The sequence below is a fragment of the Symsagittifera roscoffensis genome, chromosome 7 (genome assembly GCF_963678635.1).
Source record: "Symsagittifera roscoffensis chromosome 7, txSymRosc1.1, whole genome shotgun sequence".
Classification (NCBI taxonomy): Eukaryota; Metazoa; Xenacoelomorpha; order Acoela; family Convolutidae; genus Symsagittifera; species Symsagittifera roscoffensis.
The window spans coordinates 22,067,782-22,095,404 of NC_087068.1; the positions used below are offsets into that span (position 1 = coordinate 22,067,782).

A 27,623-nucleotide genomic window follows, 5' to 3' on the forward strand; every position below is an offset into this window, starting at 1 on the left:
CATAAATAAGCTATTGTAAGCCTGGAAGCTCATCTTATTAGCTCGAAATTTGAACAAAAATCAAAATTGCAATAAATTGCAGGGCTTTTAAATTTAAAATTTTTTTAAAAAAAAAAATAAAAATAGCAGGGCTTTTATAATGATATGTCACTCGACCCAGTCCGATGATTATTTATGGCATCTGGTTTGTGTGGAAAACAAAGAATTAAAAAAACTAAAACACCCGAATACAAAGTTTCTCCCCATTTTTGAAATGGTCGGAACAAAAAATTTTAACAGTCGTTTCAAAAAAGAAATTATACGCAGAGGAGAAGCTGAGCTTCGCACCATTTCGGGTACACAATAAATCTCCAAAAAATAAAAGATAAGGTGTCTTAAACGAAAACTGAAAAACATGAATGAATTTTGTGCAAGAAACAGTAGGCTCAAAAATCAGAAAAAAATTTATTCAGTTGTTATAGAAGTCAATTACCTTCAAAACAAAAAAAGGATTTAGGTTTAATTCCATCCAATTCTTTCTGATAACCAATGGATAAAAACAATCCCTGATTGTTCCGATAAGAACAATCGGGGATAAAGGCCCTATCCGCTATAGCATAAGATCAAAATGAAAAAAAAAATTCAATTAGATAAACGGAAAAAATTACAAACAAATGCCACAAAAAGATCTTGCAGAAAATCTGAAAAAACTGAAAGCCTATGAAAATAACGCAATTACATCAAGAATTATCAAAAAGGAAAACTATACGCAACGGTAAAAAAGCCAGATCACAAAAAAAATATCTAAATCGAAATAAAAATAAACATGAATTTTTTCAAAATTTTGGCTAGAAAGAACCACAGAACCATCTTTTGTAGACAAAAAGTCGAGTCAAATTTGCAAACAAAAAAATCTGGAAACTTATCAATTTTTTTGATTTATTTTTTGACAAATTGAAACTATCAACTTGAATCGGTTTTAAATACAAGTGCTTGAACCTTAAACACACCTAACTAATTAAACCTTGAAGTAGTTTCCCGCACTTTTATAACAAAAAAATCGAAGAAACCATGCATCCGAAAAAAAAATGAAAAATTATTTGCAAAAAAAATTTCTAGCAGAAAAATTCAAAAGTTTTATTTCTAAGAGAAAAATTTGGCGCCTACAAAAAAAACAGAAAACCACGAACTATATATACTCTCATGAAAACGAAAAGAAAGTATACAAAACTACCAAACAATTACAGAATTAATTGCCGGGCAAGTGAGCCGACAACAAATTGCAGCTGTCAGACGCACATCTTGAATAGAAAAAGAGATTAGAGATACATTTGGAGATCACCAATTTTCAGTCTTCTTGTGGACAAAGTTGTTTAAGGGAAAAAAATCTAGTACCCGATTGTAATACCCTTTCTTATCGCAAGGGTGAAAATTGTAAAAACCCGAACACAATAAGGGAACAAAAAAGCTTGCACCATTAAAAACTTTAACACGAGCTTTCGGAATGCTAGAAAGAATCTCTACCTTCAAAGTCCTCTCTGTGGGAACTAAGCCGATTAAATAAACAGACAGACTAAAATAGCCGAAATTTCATTTTGTAATAAAACAGGTCCCGACTGGAATCGAACAAACGGGTTTCGTCGTCTCAGACATGGGTGTTATCATTGCGCGAAATGCTCTTTGAGTTAGCATTGCTAATAAAGCAAAAAAACACTTGCAACTTTTTTACGGGAAAAAATTCTAGTAAACGGTTGCAATAGCCTTGCTGATCGCAAGGGTAATAAATCATCAGATTACTTTTTTGTTCAAAAATTTGTTGTTTATGTTTTATAATTTGGCTTGAAATTACCTCATCTTTATACGCAGATTTCTTCACATAGCTCTAGACGCCTGGCGAACTTTTTTTTTTTAGTTCCAAACGTTTGTTTTCATCAACCGAGCTCATCTGTTTCACGGATCTAAGCATCACTCTGGCAGCAAAATGACGAATTCTGACAATCCAATGAATAAATTGACGGGCCATAAAATTAATGTGCATCGAAGTAGATATATACAATTCATTAAAATTGAGGATAAAGCTACAGATTTTTGGGTAAAATAAGGAGACTACTTAAACTACTAAATGATTGAAGTTCATTAAACACCACTGTATATGGAGTAGAAGTAGATGTAGACTAAGAAGACTGGATACAGCACCAGTGGCTTCTTGTTGGCCAAATTGTCCTGTATAAGCAGAGTCCCAGCACTGTATGATGCCCACAACACTCCGAGAATCTGAACAGAAAATTTGTACTTAGCAAATAAGCAAATCAAACATCAACTGGCTCAAATTTATACTCATTCAAAACGTTATGTAATCTTTTTCTCGCATTGTTACCAAAATCCAATCTAAAATTTATTTACTTGATTTTTTCAAAACTCTGAAATTAAGCAGAAATTCACTTGTGGGTTTCTTCTTTAGCAATCGGGATCTAAGTATAACTTTGCATTGAGGATTCAAAATAACCACATCAGTTAAAGTTACTTAACTAAAATCTACTAGCAGCTATCAAATAATTCGAAAAAAGGCTTCTCAGAATATCTACTGACCTTTAAAAAGAGTGCAATTAAGTAGAATGAAGAGAATACAAGGAGAGACAAAGCTGTGATGACAAGAGGAATGAGCGAATAACCGATCACTCCCAAACACTGACCGTAACTGACCTAAAAAAAAACAAGCAAGTCCAAAAGTATTCTAACATCTCTTATTTCTATGAATTCTCTAAATAAACTGTTTACCTCTCCACCCAAAACTCTAGTCAAAATAAACACGAAGAAGCTCCCGAAAAGCCACACGGTCAGAATCCACGATACCGCCTGAAACAACACAACACAAACAACGTTTTTTTTCTGTTAATGAAAGCAGTAAGAGTTTTCTACTCCTCTTCAAGCAAGATTAAAAAGAATGCAATTGCAGTTTTCGCAAACCTCTATTGATTTAATCAAATCTCGCAAAGCTCAACAAATTTAATTCGCATCCATCACTTATTTCTTATTTATGTCAATATTTAAGTAAAAGATAAATATTAAGACAAATTTGAGTAAAAGAACTGCTGCAAGGTCGATTCGACATTCAAATACGTTTTTTAGAAACTTACACTCATTTGCCCGTAGAGGGATATGAAAGCGAACATGAGCACTACCATCAGAGGTCCCCAGAAGTCAGGACTGTCATTGAGAATGGATCTCTTGAAGCCCAGCGAGGGCAGAGGGAATAGGACACACCTCACTTTGTAGTAGATGTCGCGCAAGTCAATGTCCAACTCCTCTCTAAGAATGATCATGCTCACATTAATTCCGAACTTTTGAGTCCAGATTTGACAATATTGATTGCATATTCGATAACAAAAACTTGAACATAGAACAATTTATGTGAGGAAAATGTTTTTCATAAACATACAAATCAATTCGATTTATCAGGTCCTCATTTAAAGGCAGAACTGGCGAGAAATTGTTATGACTAAAACGAAGCGTTTACAACGTTTTGAACACTTCTATATTTTTGCAAAGAATTGCTCGGAACTAAGTAAGTCATATTCTTCATTTGGTCATGTGGTGATCTTTCTCAAAAGAAGCTTTAAGAATTCCAGAACTCGCTAAAGAAGTATTTTTACAATTACCTTCAATGACACTATGAAAAACATACCAACATATAGCTCGAAAAAAGTCAATGACAATGACAAAACCTATAAAAAAAGAAAAAACGAATGAATGAGAGAAAGAAAAATTACGGATGAAGAATAAATATTTTCTTTCGTTTTCCCAATTTCATACTCACATGCCCTGTTTAATAAGCTGCTATTGAATTAAGCTTTTATTTGCGAGTTAGGTTGGGAAAAACGTTCCAAATGATACATTACGCTCGCAAGATCGCTAGTGTGAAAAACACGTGAAAAAGCTTATGAAAATTAATGACAGCATTAAATACCATCATCTCAGCACATAGCCAACAAAAAATTAGAGAAGTCAATGCAATTTTTAAATCAACAAGCCCAAATAGAGAAAAAAAATCCACTTTGAAAACTTCAATTTCAGAAAAGCGGTCGAGAAGCACAACCTCTTGCATTAAGCAAGCTTTTGATAGTTATCGTGCGGTTACTGAGCCGACAACACGTGGTTAGACGTTCAAAGAACCCTATTTGGTTAAATGCTGTTAGACAATTGAACTAGGCTTACAAGTCAAGGCTGAAAATATGACGTCTCAAATCCTTGTAGTTTTCGAGATATCGCAATTTTTATGATTTTATCGAAAAATTCTTGATAGTTAGAAATTTATTTTAATTTTTTTTTCGAAATTTTGTGAAATTTTTACATATTTGGTTAAATGTGCTACGAATCTAGGCTGAAAATATGACGCCTCACATCCTTGTACTTTTGAGATATCGCGATTTTTATAATTTTTCGAAAAATTGATACTTAAAATTTAAAAAAAAATTTCATTATTTTTAAATTTTTACCCATTTGGTATATGCTGTTAGACAATTGCACTAGGCTTGCAAATCAGGGCTGAAATTTTGAAACCTCGAATCCTTTTAATTTTCAAGAAAATTTTACTAATAATGAAAAAAAAATTAACTAATAATAAGAAAAATTAACTAAGTTTTTTCATTGATTTGCTTAATGGGTAGACTCTAGGTGGGCAATCTCTATGCCCTTTGTCTATCCACTCCAAAGTCTGGTGCTCATAATATTGGCACAACTTTTTCCATTTCTAGTTAATGTATATTTGTTATATGCTGATGTTGTTTGTCGTAACTTATGGAGAAATAAATTCTTCGAAAAAAAAAGCCAAAAGAAATTGTTGTCATAATAAAAAGTTAAGCGATTAAATTGTCTGAACTTTTAATTTTTATACTAGAGCCGGCATAATTTAGTTCACTTATACAAATTCACTAAAAATTAAGTTCACTAAGCCGAAAAACATTAGCCGAACTCATTTAGGCCGAATAAAAGTTATAAGCGAAAACAATGCTGAAAAAACGAAATTTACCAATCTTAAAATATTTTGTAGCTCCAAAAAAATCTGAAGTGTGGCAACTAAACCGACAAAACATAAACCGATAAACTATAGTTCGACTATATTCAATTTTTGCCGGAAAAAAACTTTTCATTTCAGACACTGAAAAAATTGGTCCCATCGAGAACATAGTAGCACAGGCGACCGTATTACCTGCAGACCAAGCGGGAATGGGGCCTGCGAGTTGCTCAGATTTGATAATAAATCAACATTAACTTTGTAGAAATCTGTATAAGTTGTTTACTTTGAAGAAAGTCTAGTTCCTGATTACACGACGTAAAAAATTGCATTACAAGACGTAAAAAAAATCTTTGGTGCGAAAAAAAAATTGTTTGACCCATATGAATTTCAGAAAATTGTTTGAGCACCCATTTTTAACTTGTCTGGTCGTGTTCCAGATTGTCTAAGCCGTTCGACAAGAAGCATAAACGGTAATGCAAGCTTAGTTGATTAAATGCAAGTTACAATAAACCGACAGATTAAATCGAACAATTTTAAAGAAAAGTGTACCGATATCAATCCCACCAGCTAAGCTATGCGATTTAAGCGGTCATTAGCGTAAAAATGTAATCGATTTCAATACGACGCCTATTTAAACATTTGAGATTTGAACAGGCGAAAAAAAAGTAAAATTAAATCAAAAACCTTAAATAATCAAACAAGGATATCCGGATGGGGTGCCATATTCTTAAAAGCTAGAAATTTTTTTTTCAAATAGTGTCTTTTTTGAGAGTGGTTTGATAAAAGGATCTGAACAAAGCCTAGGATAACTGAGGCATGCTTGACGTTTATCGTTAAAAAGGCAAATTAAACAATGGTTGTCGGGAAATGACTAGAACCACGAAGAGAAATCGTTAAGAAATCGAATTTTTTTGGAGTATCAAATTCTCAATGAGGATTGAATTCTCATTCTCAAAATGGCGCTTTAAAACTTTCGAAAACTAATTTTACTGGATTAAAACGAAATTTGAGGGCTTGAATAAAAGTTACAAAGTTTATTTTTCTATAATGCTACGTCTGCAATTGGACTTTCCATATTTAACAAAAAATCACTAATCTTATTTGCAAAATCACTAAACTCGTGAGATTCTTGATCAAATTAGTTATTATTTTCATTAGCCCTTACATTTATTATTTTCTGCCGTCAATCGTTAAATCTAGCGTAAAAATTGAAAATATCACTCTTTTTTTTAGTTTATGGAAATTTTAGAAACATATAAGAAACGTCAATTTTGTCTGAAAAAATTGAGTAGAAACACTAGTATAGAAACTACATCCGCAACTGATGTTAGCAATCTGACATCACCACAGCAGGTTGTCAAAGGCAAATTGCGAAAGAATCGACAAACTGAAATTGAAAAAAATATATAAATATTTTTGAAATTTTACCTTTTTGAAAATCATTTAATCTTCAAATCCTGAGAACAAAATGATTTGAGCAGTCATACTCCCAGGCAAGACCTGCAATTTCTAAGATTACCTTGAGAACACCCCACTTAAAGATAGGGAATTTCAAAATTTGAAGAAAAAACTTTATATTTGAGTTTTAACGTGTTTGAAATTTTCTTAAAATCATTAAACTGTCGTATCTCGAAAACAAAAACAATTACAGCAGTCAAACTTGAACGCCAGATCTGCAACGTATGAGAGTTACCTGAAAACACCTCACTCTGAGGTTGAAAACTTCAAAAATTATTTTTAAAGTTTTTTTTAAATTCAAATTTTGTTTTTGAAAAACATTAACAAAACGTCATATCTAATTAACTAAAAGGTTCTCAACAATCAAACTAGGTAAAAAGTTTGCGACCCCTGAACTTACCTCGACAGCAACCAAAAACAGGGCTAGGAATTCCTAAAGCTAAGTTTTAGGTTAATGTTTGAAAAAATCAACACATCGTCGAATCTGTTCAGCTTCAAGGGTTTGGGTATTAAAATTTAAAAGCCAAAATCACAAACCCACTGGGAACACTGACACCATCACACTATGAACTTGGTACAATAAACACTGAAAACTTCATAAGAATTTTTTGAATTTTTCAAATCTAAAATTGCTGGAAATGGGAAGAAAATCATAAAAGTCATATCTCGAAAACTACAAGGATTTGATCAACCATATTTGGAGGCAAGACTCTCAATCCCTGAGAGTACTCTAAAAGCACCCAATCATAGGGTTTGGAGTATGAAATTTTTCAACTCGCAACGATTTTGGTATTCATAATTGGAGGCAAAACTTGCAACTCCGGGAGGGACCCTGACAGCATCCCATTATTGGGGTCCTAATTTTAAACTCGGTGAAATAAACACTGATTTCAAGCTGTAAAACCGAAAAAATACTTGACCATTGCAATATACGATATAGCTTTAACGGGAAAAAAATTCTTTTGTTAAACATGCAAAAATATGTTGAAAAAGCTTAAATATGGCGAAATAGTGAAGCCCGCATTTAAATATATAACAGATAGATAGATAATGGATTACACCAGAACAAAACCACTCACCAGTTGCTCATTTACCAATAGACAAGGATAAATTTAGATAGGCAAAACTAACAACTTACGAAAAACAACTTATATTGGAAAAAGATTGGCTATCTTTGAGAGTACTGACAGCACCCAATTACAGGGTTGTTGGTAATTTCAAATTAAAAAAAAATTTTGACGTTTTTATTGTAAGTTCTTCGAATTTTTTTTAATGAATTAAGAAACCTCACATCTCGAAAACTAAAAGCAATTGAGCAGTCGCATTTGGACGTCAGATTTGCAACTCCTGAGAGTACTCTTACAGTACCCTACTACAGCGTTGCTAACTGCAAAATTTTTTTAAAAAAATTCAATTCAAACTTTAAAAATCATAAAAAGTCATTTCTCCAAAACTTAACGGTCCTACGGAGAAATTTAGATGCCAGAATTGCAACCACTGAGGATCATCTGAGATCTTTCTACTAAAGGGTTGTGAATTTTAAACTTGGTGATTTCTTTAAAAACTGTTTCCCACAAATGAAAAAGTCATGAAACAAACGTCATAACTCGGAAACTAAAAAGATTTGAGCATTCATATTCAGAAGCATATTCGCTACGCCTGAGAATAACCTTACAATAAGGTAGTCTCACTTTAAAGTTGGGAATTTCAAGTTTTGTGAAGCTATTTCTAGAAAAAACTTGAAAATTTTAAAACAATTTAAAAAAACGTCACATCTCGGAAACTAAAAACATTTGAACACTCACATTTGGACACAAGACGTGCAATTCCTGAGATTAAGCTTACAGTACTCAACTACAGGGTTGATACTTTTGAAGTTTCTTCAAATCTGTTTTCTGAAAATTTTGGAGAAAATCATAAAAAAACGTCATATCTGGAAAACTGCAAGGATTTGGGAAGTCATATTTGGAGTCAAGATTCGCAATCCCAAAGAGTAGCCTGACTGCCTCATAACGTAGATTGCATCTTCAAATTTTTAATCTCTCAGTTCTTTGACTAATTTTAAAGAGACAAAAAAACCGCATCTCAAAAACTGAGAGCAATCGAACAATTGCATTGGGACGCAAGATGTAGAACTTCGGCGAATACCTTCACAGTACCCAATTACAAAGTTTGGAATTTCAAATCTTTTGAACTTTTCAAATCTAAAATTGCTGGAAATGGGAAGAAAATCATAACGGTCATATCTCGAAAACTACAAGGATTTGATCAGCCAGGCAAGACTCTCAATCCCTGAGAGTATTCTAAAAGCACCAATTTACAGGGTTGGGAGTATGAATTTTGTCAACTATTTTTAATTTGAGTTTTCTGAAAACTTAAATCACAAAATTCGTCATATCTTTAAAGCTAAAAACGATTTTGGTATTCATAATTGGAGGCAAAACTTGCAACTCCGGGAGGGACCCTGACAGCATCCCATTATTGGGGTCATAATTTTAAACTCAGTGAAATAAACACTGATTTCAAACTGGAAAACCGAAAAAACACTTGAACATTGCAATATACGACATAGCTTAAACGTGAAAACGTTCTTTTGTTTAACATGCAAAAACAATACGTTGAAAAAGCTTAAACGTGGCCAGATAGCGAAGCGCGCATTCAAGTAAATAATGGATAGCTAGATAAAAGATTACACCAGAGCAAAACCATCCACCAGTGTTGCTCATTTACCAATAGACAAGATTAAATTTAGCTAGACAGATCTAACTCAAGTCTTGACACAGACGAAGCGAAGCTTTGCATCACTTGCGATACAACGCAAGCGAAGAACTGCAAGCTAACAGATCGAAAATGAGTCGGGAATAACAAAACCGATAAGACTTTTTAACTTGGGGGAAAAACGGAAAATAATTTTAGCAAAGCTGTAGAAATACGCAACCACCAGAATTGAATAAAGTTTTAGTAATTACCGAGCGGCCATTAAGCCGATAACAAATCCGTAGACGCCCATTGAGCCGAGAACAAAAAATATCATGCATGAGAAAACAAAAAATGCTTGTCATGGGAAAATTTTGAGCAATTCCATATTAAAACTTTTAAATCTTGCAACTTAAACTACCAGATCAGTTAATTATTGCCTTGGAATCAACACAAAGTAAGGCAATAAAGCCAATAAAACATAAGCCAAAACAATCAAGGCCGACTAAAGGTTCAAAGCTACCAAAAACAATGAAAATATACGTACATCAGACCTATTAATTTTACAAATTACAGGAGTAAATCAAAAAGTTGCAAATACGATAAAAATTGCTGAGAGTACAAGAAAACTTCCCGATGAGGCAACTCAGCCGACAAAACATAAGCAGACAAACGCAAGTCCGACATTTCAATTTTTCGCGGAGTCACTAACTTGCTAAGGTTGACTAATAAAGCAACTTCACAATCTCCAGAAAAATTGTTCAGGGGAAAAAACTAATTCTCAGTTACAATACACGTGCTCTCGCAAGTTTAAAAAACAAATATTGCATGGAAAATAGAAACACATTGAACTACTTTAAAGTCAAGCCAAGTCAAGTTTTTTATGACCATTAGGCAGTGCCTCTTGTGGTCATTTCAAATGTTTTTTTCCTATCTCCGTTCGAATTCGTACATGTCAATTCCAATCGCTTTCCAATGTTTGTCCAGTTTCCACTTGAATTCGTCGATGGTCTTGCTTTGCACTGTTTCCTGTGGCAGATTGTTCCAGTCGAGAGGTGCTCTTATCGTGAAGAAATTTTTTCGCATTTCTAGATTTGCTTTATGTACTACTACTTTACTACTTCATGCCGTTTGCCTTACTGGCTTTTTAGTGATGTGTGTTTCGAATGTCAGTTTGTTGTCAAGCCAGATACAGGTCTTTATCGAGTTGCACTTCTTTAATGTTTTCGCCATTGATTTTATAAATCCTCTCCATATCCAATGTCTTGGTTCCTATTGTCATGTGAACACATTTGTCGATATTAAAGGACAAAAGACTTTGGCCTGACCAAGTTTCTAGTGATTGTAAATCTTCATGTATGCGTGTTACATCCGATTTGTCTTCAATTTGACGGTATAACTTCGCATCGTCAGCAAACAGATATATTTTTGACGCTATTTTGTCCGGCATTGTGTTGATGTATATCAAAAACAGTACTGGGCCGAGTACTGAACCCTGGGGTATCCCACTTTTTACTGGCTGCCATTTAAGTCTATTGATGGTTAACAGAATTTTGAATTACAAAGACTAAATTTTTTTAGTGTGATTTCACCCGATTGAGCCATAGAGCGATCAAAAACAAGGATAAGTATTGATCAGTCTTTGAACTGAAATAAAAACAGAAACTATTTGTTTTTTTTTTCTCTTGTCAACCCGGCTTCCGGCAAAGGTAAGCGCTAAACTATTTAGAATCCTTTTGTTTGAAATTGAGTTCTTACAGGATTGACGAATTGTAATCCTCGTCGTCTTCGTCTATTGTTTGTTCCATCAGCCAAGAGAATCCATTTCGGTCCAGAAACCCACTGCCAACCCCTGTATACTTTTTAGACCCCGCATTTCTTAATCTCAGTTCTGATGACATTCCATCGTCATTCATTTCAACTGTCGCCATATTGTTCGAATATTCAGTCACCGTGTAGGAACTGTATTTAGGATCATTTGGATCATAAAAATCTGGCTTTATAGTTCCAGATGACATGTTGGAATTGGGCTTAACTGTTATATCTGTGACTTGGTTCACATCAGGTGATCCAGCATTTTGACCGTTCTCATCGTCTATCACTAACTCATTACTTGAGTCAACTCTGATGTAAGAGAAGTTTTCGCTCATTCACCAAAAGCTAGAAATCATAAACCTGAAACTTACTTCGATATGAAAAATTACTATGAAACTTTTGCTCAAAAAAGTAGTTCATTAACTAGCAAATTATATTTTACAGAAGAACGCAATCAAGCATGGGAAATTGGTCATTTTTACTCTCTATCTATAAAATACGTACATATTTACAATTTACAGAGCCTAGCTTTTGCTTGAATCAACTATTGCCCTCAGTTTGTCCGCTTTACTCAGTTTTAGAGGCTGCGAAGTAGAGACTTGAGGGATTTTACTCGAGCCACTATTTCCGCTTTTAAAAAACTCTTTTCGTCTTGATTTCTCATTGGCAGATGAAACCGGAGACGTTCGCACGGGTAATGGCTCCAACTGAATCTTTCCTGACTTTTTTGGTAGACCTGAGCTAGTCGAATTAAATTGTTTGTCTTCTCCAGTAAGTAATATCCTCGATTCAAGTTTGTTTCTTTCCTCTTTGAGTTCACCCAAACTTGGTTCGTCGTTTGGGTCTTCTAGACACTTCTGAAGAAAAGTGATATCTTCTTTCAACTGCGATATTTCTCTGCCCAACATCTGCCGTAAAACTGTTGTAATTTCCCTCATTTCTAAATACTTCATCTTGGGCTGCAGCGCTTTCAATTTGATTTCAACCTGACTGTTGTAGCCTTCAACTTTGGAGAGCCTTTCCGAATCCATCGCTATGACTGGAGTTTGCCGTCCACTAGAGCTTGCTGTTGATCGCCTGGAGCTAGATGGCCGCGATGTAGCTGGCCTTGAGCAGAAGTCGAGAACTTTGGAATTGTGTTTCTGCAGAAAGTCCTCCAAAGACTTTCCTTCCTGTGATGCTCTGTCCCTCAGCACGTCTAATAGAAGTGAAACTTCTTTAATCAAACGGTCTTTAACAGCTGATTGATCCAAAAGAAGGTTCTTCTTAGGAGTCTGGTAGGTGATGTACTCCCATATTTCAAGCAAGCATTTTACTTCCTCGTGCAAATCGTTAGCTTGCTCGACCAAACTAGGACCCAAAACCTTTCTCACAATATCATGCTCACTTGAGGGCAAAATCGAAGATAAAATTTCCCAGACCGAGCAAGGTGGTTCGTATGGTATTTCGATGAGTCCATTCATAACATTTACATGCCTGGAAGAAAATACTCACTAAGATTGACAATAGAGGATGGTCAGCGTCCTGGCAAAGAACGCGCAGATACTTTTAGGATCGGTCAAGGACCACTAACCGACTTGAAGCTGAAAGGACCTCAGTCCGAACTTTTAACATTAGAAGCTATTCAAATCAGCTCAGTAAAGTGCAAAGATTGGAACCAGCGACCTAGATATTAAGAGCCTTAAACACTAACCACGGACGCTTAAATATCAACGAACCAAAGCCACATATACGCAGAGAACAGATGCTTAGCAATTTTTAATGCTATGGTAAAATTTCCAAAAAAGTGAATACTGTTACTGAACACTTTTATTTGTAACAGTCGCCTACTTCGGTCACATATGAGGCTTCAGAAAAATAGGCCCTATAAGCATTGGCTCAAGAGTCAGGGACACTATCTCTTGTGTTTTTCTACCTCAAAAACGGTCGGAGCCAAATCGGTTCGCTTGCGACATGAGACTAGAACCCGTTACAGCTTAAAGGCTACTACCAAAATATCCCCCCACTCTAGAAAATAAGAACGTCCCCATACTTAGGTCTCAAAATACCCAAAATACACGATTGCCGTTAAAAACAGGGTTGGAACAATCCGCACAGTTACTTTTTATTATACAGTGGAACTTTGATCCATTTCAGATGGATCAAACAAAAACTCGCCTTACCTCAACATAACAATCATAAAACACACTCGAGAAAATTAAATTTGGTACTTACATAGCAGCACGCTTGAGAAACAGAGTAATTAAACTAATTAATGACTCTAGCATAAATATAATCGAATATAACTCAAGAAGTTTTCTAACGATGAGTTCCAATCAAAGGAAATAAGTTTTAACCCAAGAATATAGTTTGGATCTGGACCATTGGGAGACTTCAGTTGTCTGCCTTTCCGTTGAAGGTTCACACTGGTCCAATTGATTCTAGCCCTGCTCTAGTATTTGTTTGGTCTCCTATATATATCAGATAGGACAGCTCTACTCTAGTTTTCTACGATAGAAATTGCGAATAGCAATTTCCCACTGTATATACTTGACAACTTTCCCGCAATTGTAATTCGGTCGCTCTGATTTTTTATTTGATGTTTTCATTTTTCGCGAGAAAACTGAGCATGACAGGCTCCATTCGAATTTTTGAAAAAAAAACTTCACTCCAAAATCACGTATTTTCGTTTTCCTCAAGGTCAAACTTCCAGATATGACCGACTGGCACATACTCCCCGGACTCAAGATCGATGTCCTCATCGCGGGCTGCCGTCTGTCAGTGAATCCCCAGAAACCCGAGTGTTACCCAAGATACAGTGCCAGTGGTCATTTACAGAATTTTGCAGCGGACTTAAGTTTTTCTACACCCCAAAATTCACAACCATGTAAAATTTTCACACTATCGCTAAACAGCAATCAAAATCTGCACACACCTGCACTTGTGAATTTTCGCTTTTTAAGCTAGTAATTTAAAATTTCTTTTGTACTATTCAATCAGGAAATTGTCATGCAGCGTTTTGATTTATATAGTAGATTTAAAAAATAATAACAATATCTCATTTGTTAAAACTTCTTTTTGGTGAACCCAGATTTCATCCGAGTTCAACCTCGAGCCCCTTTCCCTCTCAAGACTCAAGACTCTAGAATTTTAGTTTGAGCCACCGGCTCACCTCGCGTTCTTTGCCTTCGAGGTACCCGATCCAGATATGTTTGACACTGTGATCTGTTTCAATAGTGCCTCTTCGTCATCGGAGCTGATCACAATCTCCTCCCAAGCCTTCAGCTGTTCATTGGATCGCATCCACTCCCTTTGCTCTTGCAATCTCTTCACTTGATTCGGTAATCTCTTCACCTTCGACTCCCGGTTCAAACAGAAGGAATTGTGAAGACTCAGGCTTACATTCTTCGCTAGGTCCTCCTCCAGTATCGACTCCCTCGCCTTGGTGTTGTTTCTGGACACTCTATCAACTCTTTTCCACCCAGTCGTGATCGCATTTCGATGGGTCATCAGAGGTCTCTTGAAGGCTTCCGGCCCTATCTCGGCCTGGAACTGTCGATATTCCTTTTGATATTTCCTCATATGGTTCTTCGTTACCATGTATAACCAGGACGTCAACGTCGCTCGAAACCAAGGAAAGAACCGTAAGCGGCTCCATACGTGTCTGACTTCCATTGGTATGGCGAATACCTTGCATGCAGTCTCAAACAACTCAATTCTCCTGCTGTAATCTATCGCGTAAATCGACTCTGCCGTTGGCGTCTTCGATTCCCGATACTTTGTTACATTTTCTTCAATCTATCGTAGGGCCAGCATCGTGCTCACCACCAAGATGGTCACTTTCTGCTGATGATCGGGCAGTCCCAACGACCTGATTTCCTCCACATCCCAGATCAGGCAGAGATTCGCGTAATCCGGGTACCACACTGTTTGTGCCAGACAGTGGCATGGACATTCCCCATATGTGAGGTCGATGCTCCTAGGATTCCGTTCTCCCGAGGCTTCTAGGAGAGGCTCAAGTTCCATCAATTTCTCGTGTATCGCGTCGTTCTCTTCCAGGTTTGGAGCACCAACCATACGTGAAATTGATGGCTCCCCAAAATATCTTAAATAGTTTCATATAAACATGTCAAATCAACGTCATAGCTGCAAATCATGCCGTAAACCAATGATGTCTTCTGCTGAAATGTACCACTGTGTGGGATGTGACGCAAGGATGCATCTTGATACTACATGCACTGGTTTGACACCTGTGGCAGTCAATGGAATCAGGGAACTGGGAACGAGGGTCATGCTTCTCTGCAACGACTGTGTAGCAAACAACAAGAGGGACGACTTTGTTCAAGATGCTACAATTCAGCAACTTAAAGATAAGTTCACTACTGATATTATTGAGAGCAAATTTATTCCGGTCGTCAATACCCTAAAGCCTGTAACCGAAAACACGATAGAACAAATTTTCAATTCAAAAACGAATGCGCTTACCGAAAAAAGCACCGAGAAGGCGGAAGCCTTAATCAAGAAAAATAGCATGAAACAGAATGAAAAAGCAGATAATAAGAAGTCAAATAACTTTCACAATGTGTCGAAATGTCTAAGAATTCAGGGAATTCCTGAAAACAAAGATTTTTCAAAAAATGAAAATGTTTTTCACGCAAACGAAACAATAAAAGAAATATTTGAAAAACTGCGAGTGAATGCAAACGTGGAAAATGTACATCGACTTGGAAAATTTTCAGAAAGTCGTTCTAAACCAAGAGTTACTATGGTTACACTATCTAGTGAATGGCATGCAAAATTGATATTAGCCAAAAGTGCTGAAATGTGGGATGACCTGAAAAATTTGGGGTTTTTTATATTGCCTACCTTAAGCTATGAGGATTCAAAGAAAGAAAATTTATGCCTTCAAAAAAGACGTGAATTGATAAATGCAAACGTACCACCCAGCAGCTTGAAAATTCGTAACTTCCAATTATTTAAAGACGATGTTTTGGTAAACATTGATGCTAAAAAAGCCACTGAATGACTAATGTACCTAAACTGTGTACTGTTGAATGCCAGGAGTTTATTGAAATTTGAAAGAAGAAGAAAATTTGTTTCAGCTGTATCTCATTGTGCAGCATCTGTACATTTAGTGACTGAAACCTGGCTAAATGATCAAATTGAAGACACTGAACTCATGCTACTTGAATATTCTGTTTATAGAGCGGACCGCAAATTAACAGGTAACACTTCGAATCACGGTGGTGTTCTTATCGCAGTAAGAGATTGTTTTAATTCATATAAACTAAATCTAGATCTACCAGAATGTGCATTAGCGGTTCAAATAGAAGTGAACAATTTCAATTTCGCGATTTTTTGCGCATACAATCCCCCATAAGATAGCAAATACAGATATAATTTTGAAGATTTCAAAAAGATTTTTGATTCGATTGTCTCCATTAAAAATCATCATGTTCTTTTATGTGGCGACATAAATTTCCCTCAAACGGATTGGAGAATTAACCAAAGCACGAGTATATACATGAAAATGAAATTTTGGAATTAGTAGACGAAGCCGAAATGAATCAAATAATTGAATTTCCAACTTGTGGTTCAATTATATTAGATGTCGCTCTAATGAGGGGGCTGGAGGGTTTCACTGAAATTTGCACGAATTTTCAAAAAAAGCTATGATATAACAGATCACAGACCTATATCGCTGAAAATTGAAATAGATGTTTAAGACGAAAAACCAGTCAAAGAAAGTTTTTATAGTTTTTGCTCGGCGGACTATGATGGCATGATTGATTATATGCAGAAATATCCCTTTTCACCTATTTGTTTACCAATATATCAACAATCTAATTTCAAATTTTGTTCCAAAACGAACCATGCATAGACAAAAATTACCACCTTGGGTGAGTCCAAAGACTTCAAATTTGATTAAAATTCTAGAAACAAAGCAAAAACAATTCGACTCAAGGCCTACTCCCCATTTGCAGGAAACGATAACGAATTTTGAAAACAGTTTAATGCAAAATATGGAACTAGAACGAGTAGAGTACCAAGAAAGTATCTTAGTTTCTCGAAATACTAACTTGATTTTCAAACATTTCAAAAACTTGAAAAAGCAGAAGTCGAGCCTACCGCGTGAAATGGAATTAAATATTAGGAGTCAACTGAAAAAGTCGAAAAATTAAATAATTTTTTCCACTCTGTATTTACTCCGAAATTGAAATTTAAAGTAACAGACATTGCTTGCGAAAATGCTTCCCTCATAAATTTTGACATATCTCAAAACAAAATCCGAGAATTGTTGACTAAACTGGATGTAACAAAAAGTAAAGGCCCGGATGGCCTGCCGCCTTGTTTTTTGAAAAGTTTAGCTAAACCGATGAGCTCCATTTTAAATGCTATTTTCAAAAATATCAAGAGGGTACGATGTGTACCTAAATTCTGGAAAAGTGCTGCTATTTCGCCCATACACAAAAAAGACGACAAAAAGCAAATAAAAAACTACAGACCTGTCTCGTTATTAACAATTATCTCTAAAGTGCTCGAAAAATGCATGTACGAACCACTTTACGATCACTTTCAAAAATACATGAAATCAAGTCAACATGGTTTTGTTAAAAAGAATTCGGTTGTAACTAATCTGTTAGCATTTTTACAACGAATTTACGAGGCGCTGGATAAAAATCCGAACGATGAAGTGCTCGTTTATTACACCGATTTTTCCAAAGCATTCGATAAAGTGCCCCATTTTGAATTGTTGAAAAAAGTGGCGAATATTGGAGTAGGGGGGTGTTTTTTGGAAGTCATAGCGAGCTATCTTGAAAACAGAACGCAGTGGGTAAAATGTGACAATGTATCATCCTCTTCTAAATTAGTTACAAGTGGAGTTCCTCAAGGGTCTCTGCTGGGGCCGTTACTGTTTTGCATTTTTATAAATGACCTGCCAGAAGTGCTAAAATTCACTACTCCCTTCATTTATGCAGACGATTTAAAACTTTTCTCGGCGGGCTTATCCAAATTTGAAATACAATCAGATATATCGGCTTTAGAAAATTGGGTGAACGGAAACAAAATGGAGTTGGCTCCTGACAAATGCAAAGAGCTGATTTTTCGAGGAAACTCAAATTCAATTCAAATCAATGGGCATATGCTTGAATCAGTAGAAACAATAAAAGATTTGGGGGTACATATAGATAAAACCCTAAGCTGGTCAAATCATCTAATGGCGAAAATGAAAAAAGCTAATCAGATTTTCTATTTTGCTAAAAGAAATGTGGCAAAAGGGGTTTCACAGAGATAAAAATTGGGTGTTTACAAGTCAGCGGTTTTACCACTTATAACATTTGCATCTTCGTGTTTTAATATATGCCGCGCAAATTTATCAAAACTTGAACGATTCCAGAAAAGAGCGCTAAAATGGGTAACAAACAGTTATGAGAGTGATTATCTAACGTTGTTGAAACGAACGAATACATTTCCCTTACTATGTTCATACAGCTATGCAATCTATTGAATCTATCGAGCTTTTTTCACAGTGAAAACGATTTACAAATACGACTATTAACCAACAAGTCTGCCTCAAATACAAGACAAAATGACGGCCCGACATTAAGCCTTAAAAAACTCCGCACAGAAAAAGTTCGCGCTGAGTTTTGTTTCAGGCTGTCTCGGGTGGCCAATCATCTACCTGGAACAGTAGATTTCTTCAATCCCACGGGGCTAAAAAACAGACTCTTGAATTTTATGTGGACCTATCAGATGGCGAAATTCAATGAGGTGAATCCTTGCACATGGATACTGTTTTGTGATTGTCGAAACTGCAGGGATGTAAGGAAGACGTTTTAAGAAGAAACGAACTGGGAGCAGTCCCATCAGAAGTATTTCTGAGAATCCACAACAACAACAACAACAACAACAACAACAACAACAACAACAACAACAACAACAACAACAACAACAACAACAACAACAACAACAACATAGGTTTTCCGATCACGTTTTGTCTCTCGTGGTCACTTGTGTTTCCACCTTCCAAACCCAAAATTTCTTCCCCCCAGATTTCACTCAAGTCGTCCCTCTGTTCTTTCGGCACTGTCCCTCGGATTTTCCTCAACAGCCTGTGTGAGTGATGCGACATCCGAGCCAGTCTTACGCACTTGGGCACTGAGAAGGCTTTGTCTATCAATACCCTTTGGCTGGATACCTCCACCATCGCCTATGTAATGGATAGTGGCTGCCACATAGGTTGGCCATCACTGACCCCTTTACGGACTTCGCATTTAGAGGCAGACCATAGGCTTCGCTCATGGGAAATCCAATTTCCGCTTCAAGTCCAACCTTGCAGCTCTTGATGTGTTTCTGGGTTACCTGCAACACCCCGGTCCATGACTCCACACTCAACGCGGTCACCAAGTGGTGTTCTGACTCTAGCCTCTCCAGTGACTGGAGACTGCACATTCTCGAGAAGAATACCAGAGTTGTTGCTAGGTTCACTGTGGTACTCGCGTAACACTCAGCCACGATCTGTATTTCACTCTTCTCCCTTTCGGTAATGTCTTCAAACCAGTGGACTAGATCTTCTTTCTGGAAGGACTGTATCCTGACGCATGACCGTCCATCACAAGTGTGCTCGCCATTTCCACACGTCGAATCAAGACAACTGCCTGGCTCCATTTTCTTCACCGACCCTAGTCTACTCGTCGTTTCACTTGACTCCTTCACCTGAGGCAGGATCAGTCTGTGCACTATGCTCAACGTCGCCAGGTCTTCGTCCTCCGCTGGAGCTAATCTCACTCGCTCCGTGACTTCCTCGATCAGGCTCGCATGGGGATGTGGACATCAGGAGGGCCTCAGAAATTTTCACACCACTCCCAGATTCGTGACCAACATGCCATTCCCGTTACCCATCTTCAGTTCGACTCTTTTACTTGAGCGCGGCACATTTATCACCTCTGGTGTCTTCTCGAGAATCAAACCTAAGCTAGGTCTCTCTCTCTCTCTACAGTGTCTAACTCCACTATCTTCTCTGTCCAGAACTTTAGCAGCTCCGCCACCTCGTAGTTTCTGTGAGCGCCTCCGGCTTCCGAGTCCAGGAAAGCGTTGTACGACATCCCCATCGCTCCAGACACATACTGGTACTCTCCATTCTTATTGGGTTTCAAGTACTCTCCTGACGAGGCCAAGTTACGGTGCACGTCGTGTTTCACCTCGAACTTCTGGTTGTAGAATCTCCGTATCTCATCTAACTTCCTGTGGCTCTCTAACTTCCTGTGGCCTGGAACCATCCTCCTTTTCTATCCCAGTACTCTGGTATACATTCAAGATGACCGCTGAGACTCTCCTTTCCATTGCTTCGCTCCCAGTTGCTCTTTGCTGGCATGCTAGGATGGTGCTGTCAGTCATCACCGACATTATCCACCTCAAGAAACAAGTAGCGTCTCTCCTCTTTGCCAGGCTCAAGCCTGAGTTATCCCTAGCCACGTGTTGCATCAATGTCTGATATATTTCTAGACTTTTCCCACCCAACTTCAACTTGTCGCGTGAGGTCAGCGTTTCCAACTCTATCCCCACCAGGCTCCACGCGAACATCAATTGTCCTGCTGTTCTAACAAAGGGATTTGCCATCAATGGCGACGCCGATGAGGATGTCCTCATCGCTTCTTCAAAATAATCCCTCAACAAGTTCCGTCAAGTTCTCCTCAGATGGCTTCCCAACTCCAATTTGTTCATATCAGCCTTCTGCTGGGTAGCCCAGTTGTGTCGTTTGCGTGACACTCCACTGTCGAGCTTCTTTAGGCAGTCTTCCAATTCCTTCAATGTTTCCAGGGCCACCCATCACGGTCGGGAGGTGTTCCTCGTTTTATTCTTCTCAAGAGGATCGCTAGTCACTTGCTTCCCAGTGGCCTGATGTTCATTTGAGACCGATTCTTTGCCGACGTCCACTTCCCATGTCTGCCCGCTCGTCGAACCTCGTTTCATCTTTGTCCTCTGAGGCTTGAAGTCTTCTTCCGTTGTCGAGTTGGTGGGAACCTCCATCTCTCTTTCTACCTCGAGCAGTTTCCTTGGTTCGTAGCTACTCTTGTAGGCTACTGTCTTCCATCGTGCCAGAACCATGGGGCCGTCTCTCTCAAGTTTTTCTCCGAGACCGCATCCGCCGAGGGACTACCCAATCGCTCTACCTCTCTCTTCCTCTTGTGAGACCTCACGTCTTTACTTGGGGGCGTTGCCGTTATCATTACTGATTCGACCTCCTTGTCTCCATCCAACCCTTCCAACTCTTGCCTCCCCCCTGCTCGAGCCTTAAGGATATTAGTACTTTTAATTATATTACTAGTTCCGACCTTATCCCCCTTACACTTTCAATTATTTTATTGACAGTTTTTGTCTCAGAGTAGAGCTGTCTTTACATTTGTCTTCTTTGGTTTTTCGTGATGCCTTTCTCAACTCGACCATCTTGCTCAGCAGTTCTCTTCTGGCTTTCTCCTCTAGACCCGTCCCCATCAGGACAGGCTCTCCGAACTTCACCACTGTGTCCCACAGCTCTTCCTTGAAATCATCCAGTGTGATCTCGCCATTCACTTCTCGATTGAAATCGCTCAAGAATTTTCGCCAAGCGTACTCATCCAGAGTGCCCAGGAACATATCCCTGTTTCCCTCGAAAGTGTTCTTCTCCCTTCCTTCTGCGCTCAGGAATATCATCCCCATATTAGGAGTCTCGCTCGTCAGTGGCAACTCTAGATTCTTGCGGGGAGATGAGGTCAGAGGTGGCGTGGCAGTGTCTGCCCAATTTTCTCCGCTCAGATCCTTCAACAGTTCTTGAGTGGTGAATTCCTCCTCTGATGGCTTTGGCTCCGGCGTGTTTCCCACTTCCATATCCTCTCCTGCCTCGCTGAGAGTCTCGTCCATACTTTCCTCTCCTGATTCGACTCTTCTTCTCTCAAGAATCCTCCTGAACCGATCTTCTACAGGGCCGCTTCTTTTACCTCCAGGGGTGCCCACCGACAGGGGCGATGGTTTCGTCGGATCCGGTTTTCTGTACTCCGTCAGAGCCACATACAACGGGCCTGCTGCATCCAGCTCCTTCCCCTCCTGCCTCATCTCCACTTGCTCCAGTCCGTAAGGTGCCCGGTATCTTCTCGTGGCAAACTTCATCTCGTCCTTTAGTGCAATGTGTCCTTCTTCCACGATCATCCTGCCATCATCCCACACCGGCAACATGTTCTCCAAACCCGCCCGCTCAAGCGTTCTCAAGACTTCTCGCACCTCGAATTTCGGGGGCATCGAGCCTCTCATCTTCTTCGCTTGAGTCGTCCATGAGTTTATTTTTATATCACAGGTGTGAAAATAGACTGCTGCAGTGTAGCCGATGAATAGGGGATCCCAGCCATCGGTAAATTCCCTCTGCTGCCCTTCCTCCGCTGCTCTCGCGAACAGGGGCGGGACCACCAGGGAACTGTTCATTCCCAGGGTCATTCTCCTTACCGTTGGGAACTCTGGAATGCTTGTTGGCAGGACTTCCTTCTCCAGTATTGCCTCTAGCTCCCTTTTCACCAGCTCGAAGCTCTTCTTCCATGCGGGGATTCTCAAGACCTCTTGTCCACTCGCCGTCAGTGGATTTAGGTTCCAGAACTTGGGGTAACTTTCGATGGGGTCTTCGCGTTTACCTCCCATCCTACACTGCAGTTGTCCTCGGAAACTGTACACCATCAACTCTGGATCCTTCACTTTTCCGAAGAGCACAGTGTTGCTCATTTGTGCCATCAGCACCTCTTGCTGACACCAATTGAGTGTCGTCCCATCCAGTATACTTATGAGGCTCAAGTGTGTCACGGAGTAGCGATAAGCTGTCACCAGAGGATCTGGAAACGCGTACGTCACGGCCGGTCCATAAATGCAGGTCACGACCTCCTCCAGCCCCCGGATTATCAGGTCTGTCATAGAGGCATGCCCCATTCACTTTCCTCCATTCATCTCGCGTCTTTGGGTTCTTCTCCTCACCAGTCAGGTGTCGGTTCTGCATCAGGAGGTACTGCACTAGCAGCGTCTTTAGCCCGGCAGCACACTTATATGAATAGGTGTCAATGCTCGAGTGGGTTTTTCCCATCGACAGGGGCTCCCCATATTTCGTTAGTCGATGAAATGACACCAGTTCACCATAAGTCAGGAGCACCAGTGCCAAATATCCGTCAATCCGGAGTGTTTCCACACCCCGACTGAACATGTACGCTGGACCTATGTTGAATAGGTACCTCGAGTAAACCAGGTACAGTGCCAACAACAGGCTGATGGGCAGGTTATATAGTCTCCTTTGCACTAAACACTCCAGCCATGAACTCCTTTCCCCAACAAGGACTCAAGAACTCAAGAATAGCGTGCTCCCTCCAGAATCCTCCAATTGTGACCTCGTTGGCAGCTGTGACGAACCTGGTCACCGTCATTTCCCTTTTCTCGGCCACTTCCAGCTGCTCCTCAAGAAAATCCCAGATTTGCTTCACAAGAGCTGGAGCATTCTCCCTCGTCTTCTCCGTAGCGTTTTCCAACCTTGGTGTCAGGAAGGGCCACATGCCTCTTTCTTGTGTCAGTCGATACACCATCGACTCCAGTTGCTTCTCCGTTGCGGCTACGTTCTTCCTTTCATTGCTCGGTCCTCTAGACTTACTGGTGGAGCTTGTGATATTCAATTCCATGCTTCAAAACTACAGGCTGGCCGTCAGGTGAGTTATTATTGGATGATCGTCCCCTATAACCGGGCTGAGCTTGAGTTGCCTGGCGAAGTTTGATATCTCCAGCAAGAGGACCTCGTCCAATACAATGAGGATATCTGCCAACTCGTAAAAGCCCCTCAACGCGTGTGACACATCCGCCCACGACGCCGCCAGTTCTGACTTGCGAAGCCACAAGTTCGTCGGTTCCAACTCTCGATTGGGAGCTGCCATCAGGATGCGCCACCCATTCCCCTCGGCTATTAAAATCAAGACCGCTTATACAAATTGCAGAGCGGGAGGCATGCTCGCGTATCCGGGGGACGCCGTGAACACCACTCTTAACTTGGAACCAAATCGTGAGGTAACGTTCTCCTGTACCTCATTCATCGCTGCAAATAACGTCTGGATAGCTTCCCAGATTCTCTTCGGTGCCGGTTCATCACCCTTGAGCTGCTCAAGAAACCCGGTCGCATGCAGGTGGTCATTCATTCCCGCAAACAGTAGTAGCTCGGGCTCACAAGGCATCTCCGATTTTATTGCTACCACCAAGGTTAACATTTGATTCAGCTCAGCTCCTGGCAGTGAGTATATCAAAGTCTCTGGCCAGAACAACTTGGGAGACGTTCCCTCGAAGTCCGATCCCGTTACGTTGACCACCCTTGCAGCAGCTGGATCTGCTCTGTCATAAACTGCCAAGGTCTTGGCCAATTGGGTGTTCCCGCAGGGTTTCCCGTATCTAGGATCGTCTGCCAACCTCGTTCCTTCATAAGCGGCATCCGGCAGTTCCATTTCCCTTGGGTCCAACAGTTTGTCCACCACCCTCAACTGTGCTGGAGTTGCCAACCTAATTCTGGCAATGCTCGTTCGATGTTTGGGGGGCTCCACTATGAGTCCCGGACTCCCCAGCAACTTGAGAGGCCTGTAATTGATAGGTACCATGACCGATTTTGTGGGAATCCCAGTCAGATCCGCCGTCTCCATTATTTTCGCTCTTGAGAAATGCGTCTCGTGAGCCTTCAACCAGTCCACGTACTGGTGTCTACCCAAGTCTTCATGTGACACTCGCTCAAGACTCAAAGCTTCCGCCAACTCTTGCCTGCATTCCAGATCTTCCAAGTCCAGCTCTTTTACCTTCTCCACATATCTCGACCTACTGGTCTCCGCTGGTCTCTCCACCCTCTTGCTCTCCACCACTACCACCGAGGATACTACCGAACTCTGGGGTGTTGATGACGTTGCCTCCTCGGCCTCCATGGGTGCGGCACCTGGTAATCTGGTCCGGCTGCTCCTCGAGCTGTCTCTAGAATCGGCCGTCGCTCCCAGGCGACTGGATAAAGTTCTTGAGTTAAAGAAAGGCGGATTTGGGGGTGGCCCGAATGTGACTTGGGCCGTCTCCAGCAATTCTGCCTGCAACGCGCTTATGTGCCTTTGGAAGACATCATTCAACCATTCCACTCCCCTAGTTCTGTCAAAGTGGATCCCGTCTGAGAATGCGTCGTCGGGGAAAACAGATCGCTCCATCTGCTCGGCTACGTCCAGTAATCCAACGGGAAGGACACTCCTTTGATGTATTTGCCTGATTATTTCGTTAAGGTTTCGCACCTTCGTGTTCATCTCCATCGCGTGTTGTACCGCCTTCATGTTGTAAGGAATGGTACACACCGTGAGAATGGCATGATCCATTTGAATCAGCAATTCCTCAAGGATGCAGCTCATCTTGTCATGTAGCCTCATTAATTTCCTGGACTCCCCCCTGGACACGTCATTCGCCCCAATCATTAGAGTCACCGTGTACACTCTTGCCATCCCTAGCATCTCAAGTGTTGCCAACATCTGTGGCGTCGCAGCTCCAGCGAAACTCAAGATTCCCGTTGGCCAATGTGATTGAATCCGGGTCAGCACCCGCAGCAGGCTGTCCCTTACGATCAGGTGGACCGCCCCCTCTGGCACATGTGGCTGCGTGAGGTATTCCACCCAAGCCGCGTCATGGAAGCAATCCCTCCTGACTCTTTGTGCCGTGCTCCAATCCATGCGATTGTGCCTGTGGTATCTGCCTTCTGTGTTCTTTTTGTAGCTTGAGATTACCACACTCCTGATAGGTTGCTCCCTCCACGTCGGGGGTAGCTCCACTCTTGCTGGACTCTCACGATTCCTTAGCTGTAGCCTCTCGTTCATCTCTTTCAGACGTGACGAGCTACCGCTCACCTGACTACCACTCGGGGTTGAACTTGGGGTATACCCAGGCAGTGCGACGTCCATCAATGGACGTATCGTTTGTGTCTCTAGGCCACGCAGGGAGGACGTTGACTCAGTTGGTATCCACACCTCCAACCCCTCATTCATATGCTCCTGAGCCGCGCGGTCAAGGTTAAATCGTCCTTTCGATCTAGGAGCTTCGTCCACCTCCATACACGACTATGGTCTTGAGCCGGTAACCATTCTCTCCTTGGGCTTAGCCCTTTCTGCATATCGAGCTCGCGTTGTCGTTGCTGGATTCTCTCAAGTTCCGACTTCAGCTGCTCACAATTCGCGGCATTCTCTCGCACTCTTTGTTCTGGTAGATGCTCGGCCTTCAGCATACCAAGTTCCCTCCGCGCTTGGTCCTTTTCGACGACCGCTTGATCTCTCTCCAGTTTTGCTTGATCTCTCTCAAGCTTCGCTTGATCCCGGTCGAGGTTCGCTTCGTTCCTCTCCCGCTGAGTCCTCTCAAGCTCTCTCTCTTCATATCACCGAGATCCGGATACGCTTCCCCGTGTGTTGCGCTCGCGTCATCGATGGCACCTTACTCGTGCTCTGGCCCGTAGATCTTGCTGATGGTCTGATCCGTAGTGGGAACTCCCCTGCGCCATACTCGGTGTTGTTGCCCAAGCCAGGGTTCCTTGCCAAGTCGAATCCCCTTATTCCTCCATCCACATTCCAGGACAGCCATCTGGTTTGCTCTTGGTTGGATATTCCATCAGTGGTGTAGCCGACCATTAGAACCGCTTCTGTTGCAGACTCCCGGCATTCGCCCTGTTCTTCCAATTGGAGGATGGCGTTCAGCATCACCGCCATTCTCTCATCCACTTGGGTGTAATCCAGATACCTCAGGCGTCTTTATAGCTCATCAAGTGTGGGACTTTTCAGAGCCGATGGCATGGACTTCCAGAATCGATCTGCCATTTCTATAATTCCTTGATGATCTTGAGTATTAACCAACTTGTGAATTACCTTGCAACTTGAGAACTAGCGTACCAACTTGAGAACCAACGTACCAACTTGAGTACTTAAGGATTAACTTCTTGAAGCATTGTTCAACTTGTGTGTTCGTTCAAGAACTTCTTTTCTTTCAATTGAGTGTAGTTGGGTAGTCAATTTGACTTAACCAAATCAATCTGAAAATAACACTTGATTTTTAGACTAACATGCTATGTTCCTAACCTAATACCCCCCTAGCCACTATATTTAAAACCTTTTCCTTTTCGTTCTACTAAAATAGTTCAATTGGAAATTTTCTAAAAGCATGGATGTTCATTTTATGATTTAGCACTATCAATCATTTAAAATTTAATTGTCATGCCAATCACCTTTAAGATCCTTTTACCTGTTCTGTACCCCAACACCTAACTCGAGATCCCTTCATACCCAACTCGAGACCCCCATGTACCCGACTCAGGCGATGCTCAAGTAGTGTTTCTTGTGCAGATGTACCATTATCTCCGCTTCCGCAAAGACCACGTGTAAAGGATAGCGTATAAATCCCTTGGGCTCAACTTGCCCCTGTTTGGGTCATAGACCGGCACTGAGACCTCCGCTATCCTTCTTTCAATCATGAAGTCTCGTGGTCTTGTTAGTGCCAACATCACGTGTTCCGTATCGATCGTGTTCCTGTCATTGACCCTCGTCACTAGGAAGCACAGGTATTTGCCTGGGACTTGTGCTACTGATGGTGGAAGCGCAGCCATTCCTCCCAGCCTCGGTCTCTGTCTAAACAGAAA

At 40.4% G+C, this 27,623-nt stretch overlaps 3 protein-coding genes across 3 annotated transcripts in view; all 3 read right to left on the reverse strand.

The window, feature by feature from the left end:
• The window catches only part of LOC134851336 (C-1-tetrahydrofolate synthase, cytoplasmic-like), a 425,442-nt gene that overhangs the window by 29,589 nt on the left and 368,230 nt on the right, over window positions 1-27,623 (reverse strand). The window lies entirely within an intron of this gene.
• Window positions 1,962-11,353, reverse strand: LOC134851341 (protein YIPF4-like). The gene is made up of 5 exons (XM_063867378.1): window positions 10,910-11,353; window positions 3,117-3,288; window positions 2,758-2,835; window positions 2,569-2,682; window positions 1,962-2,253 (listed from the first exon to the last, which is right to left on the reverse strand). The coding sequence occupies exons 1-5, from the start codon at window positions 11,299-11,301 to the stop codon at window positions 2,116-2,118; spliced, it is 894 nt and encodes a 297-aa protein (XP_063723448.1). The 5' UTR covers window positions 11,302-11,353; the 3' UTR covers window positions 1,962-2,115.
• Window positions 11,421-12,438, reverse strand: LOC134851338 (coiled-coil domain-containing protein 24-like). Its single transcript, XM_063867377.1, has one exon. It carries the CDS (start codon window positions 12,427-12,429, stop codon window positions 11,491-11,493), a length of 939 nt encoding a protein of 312 aa, XP_063723447.1. The 5' UTR covers window positions 12,430-12,438; the 3' UTR covers window positions 11,421-11,490.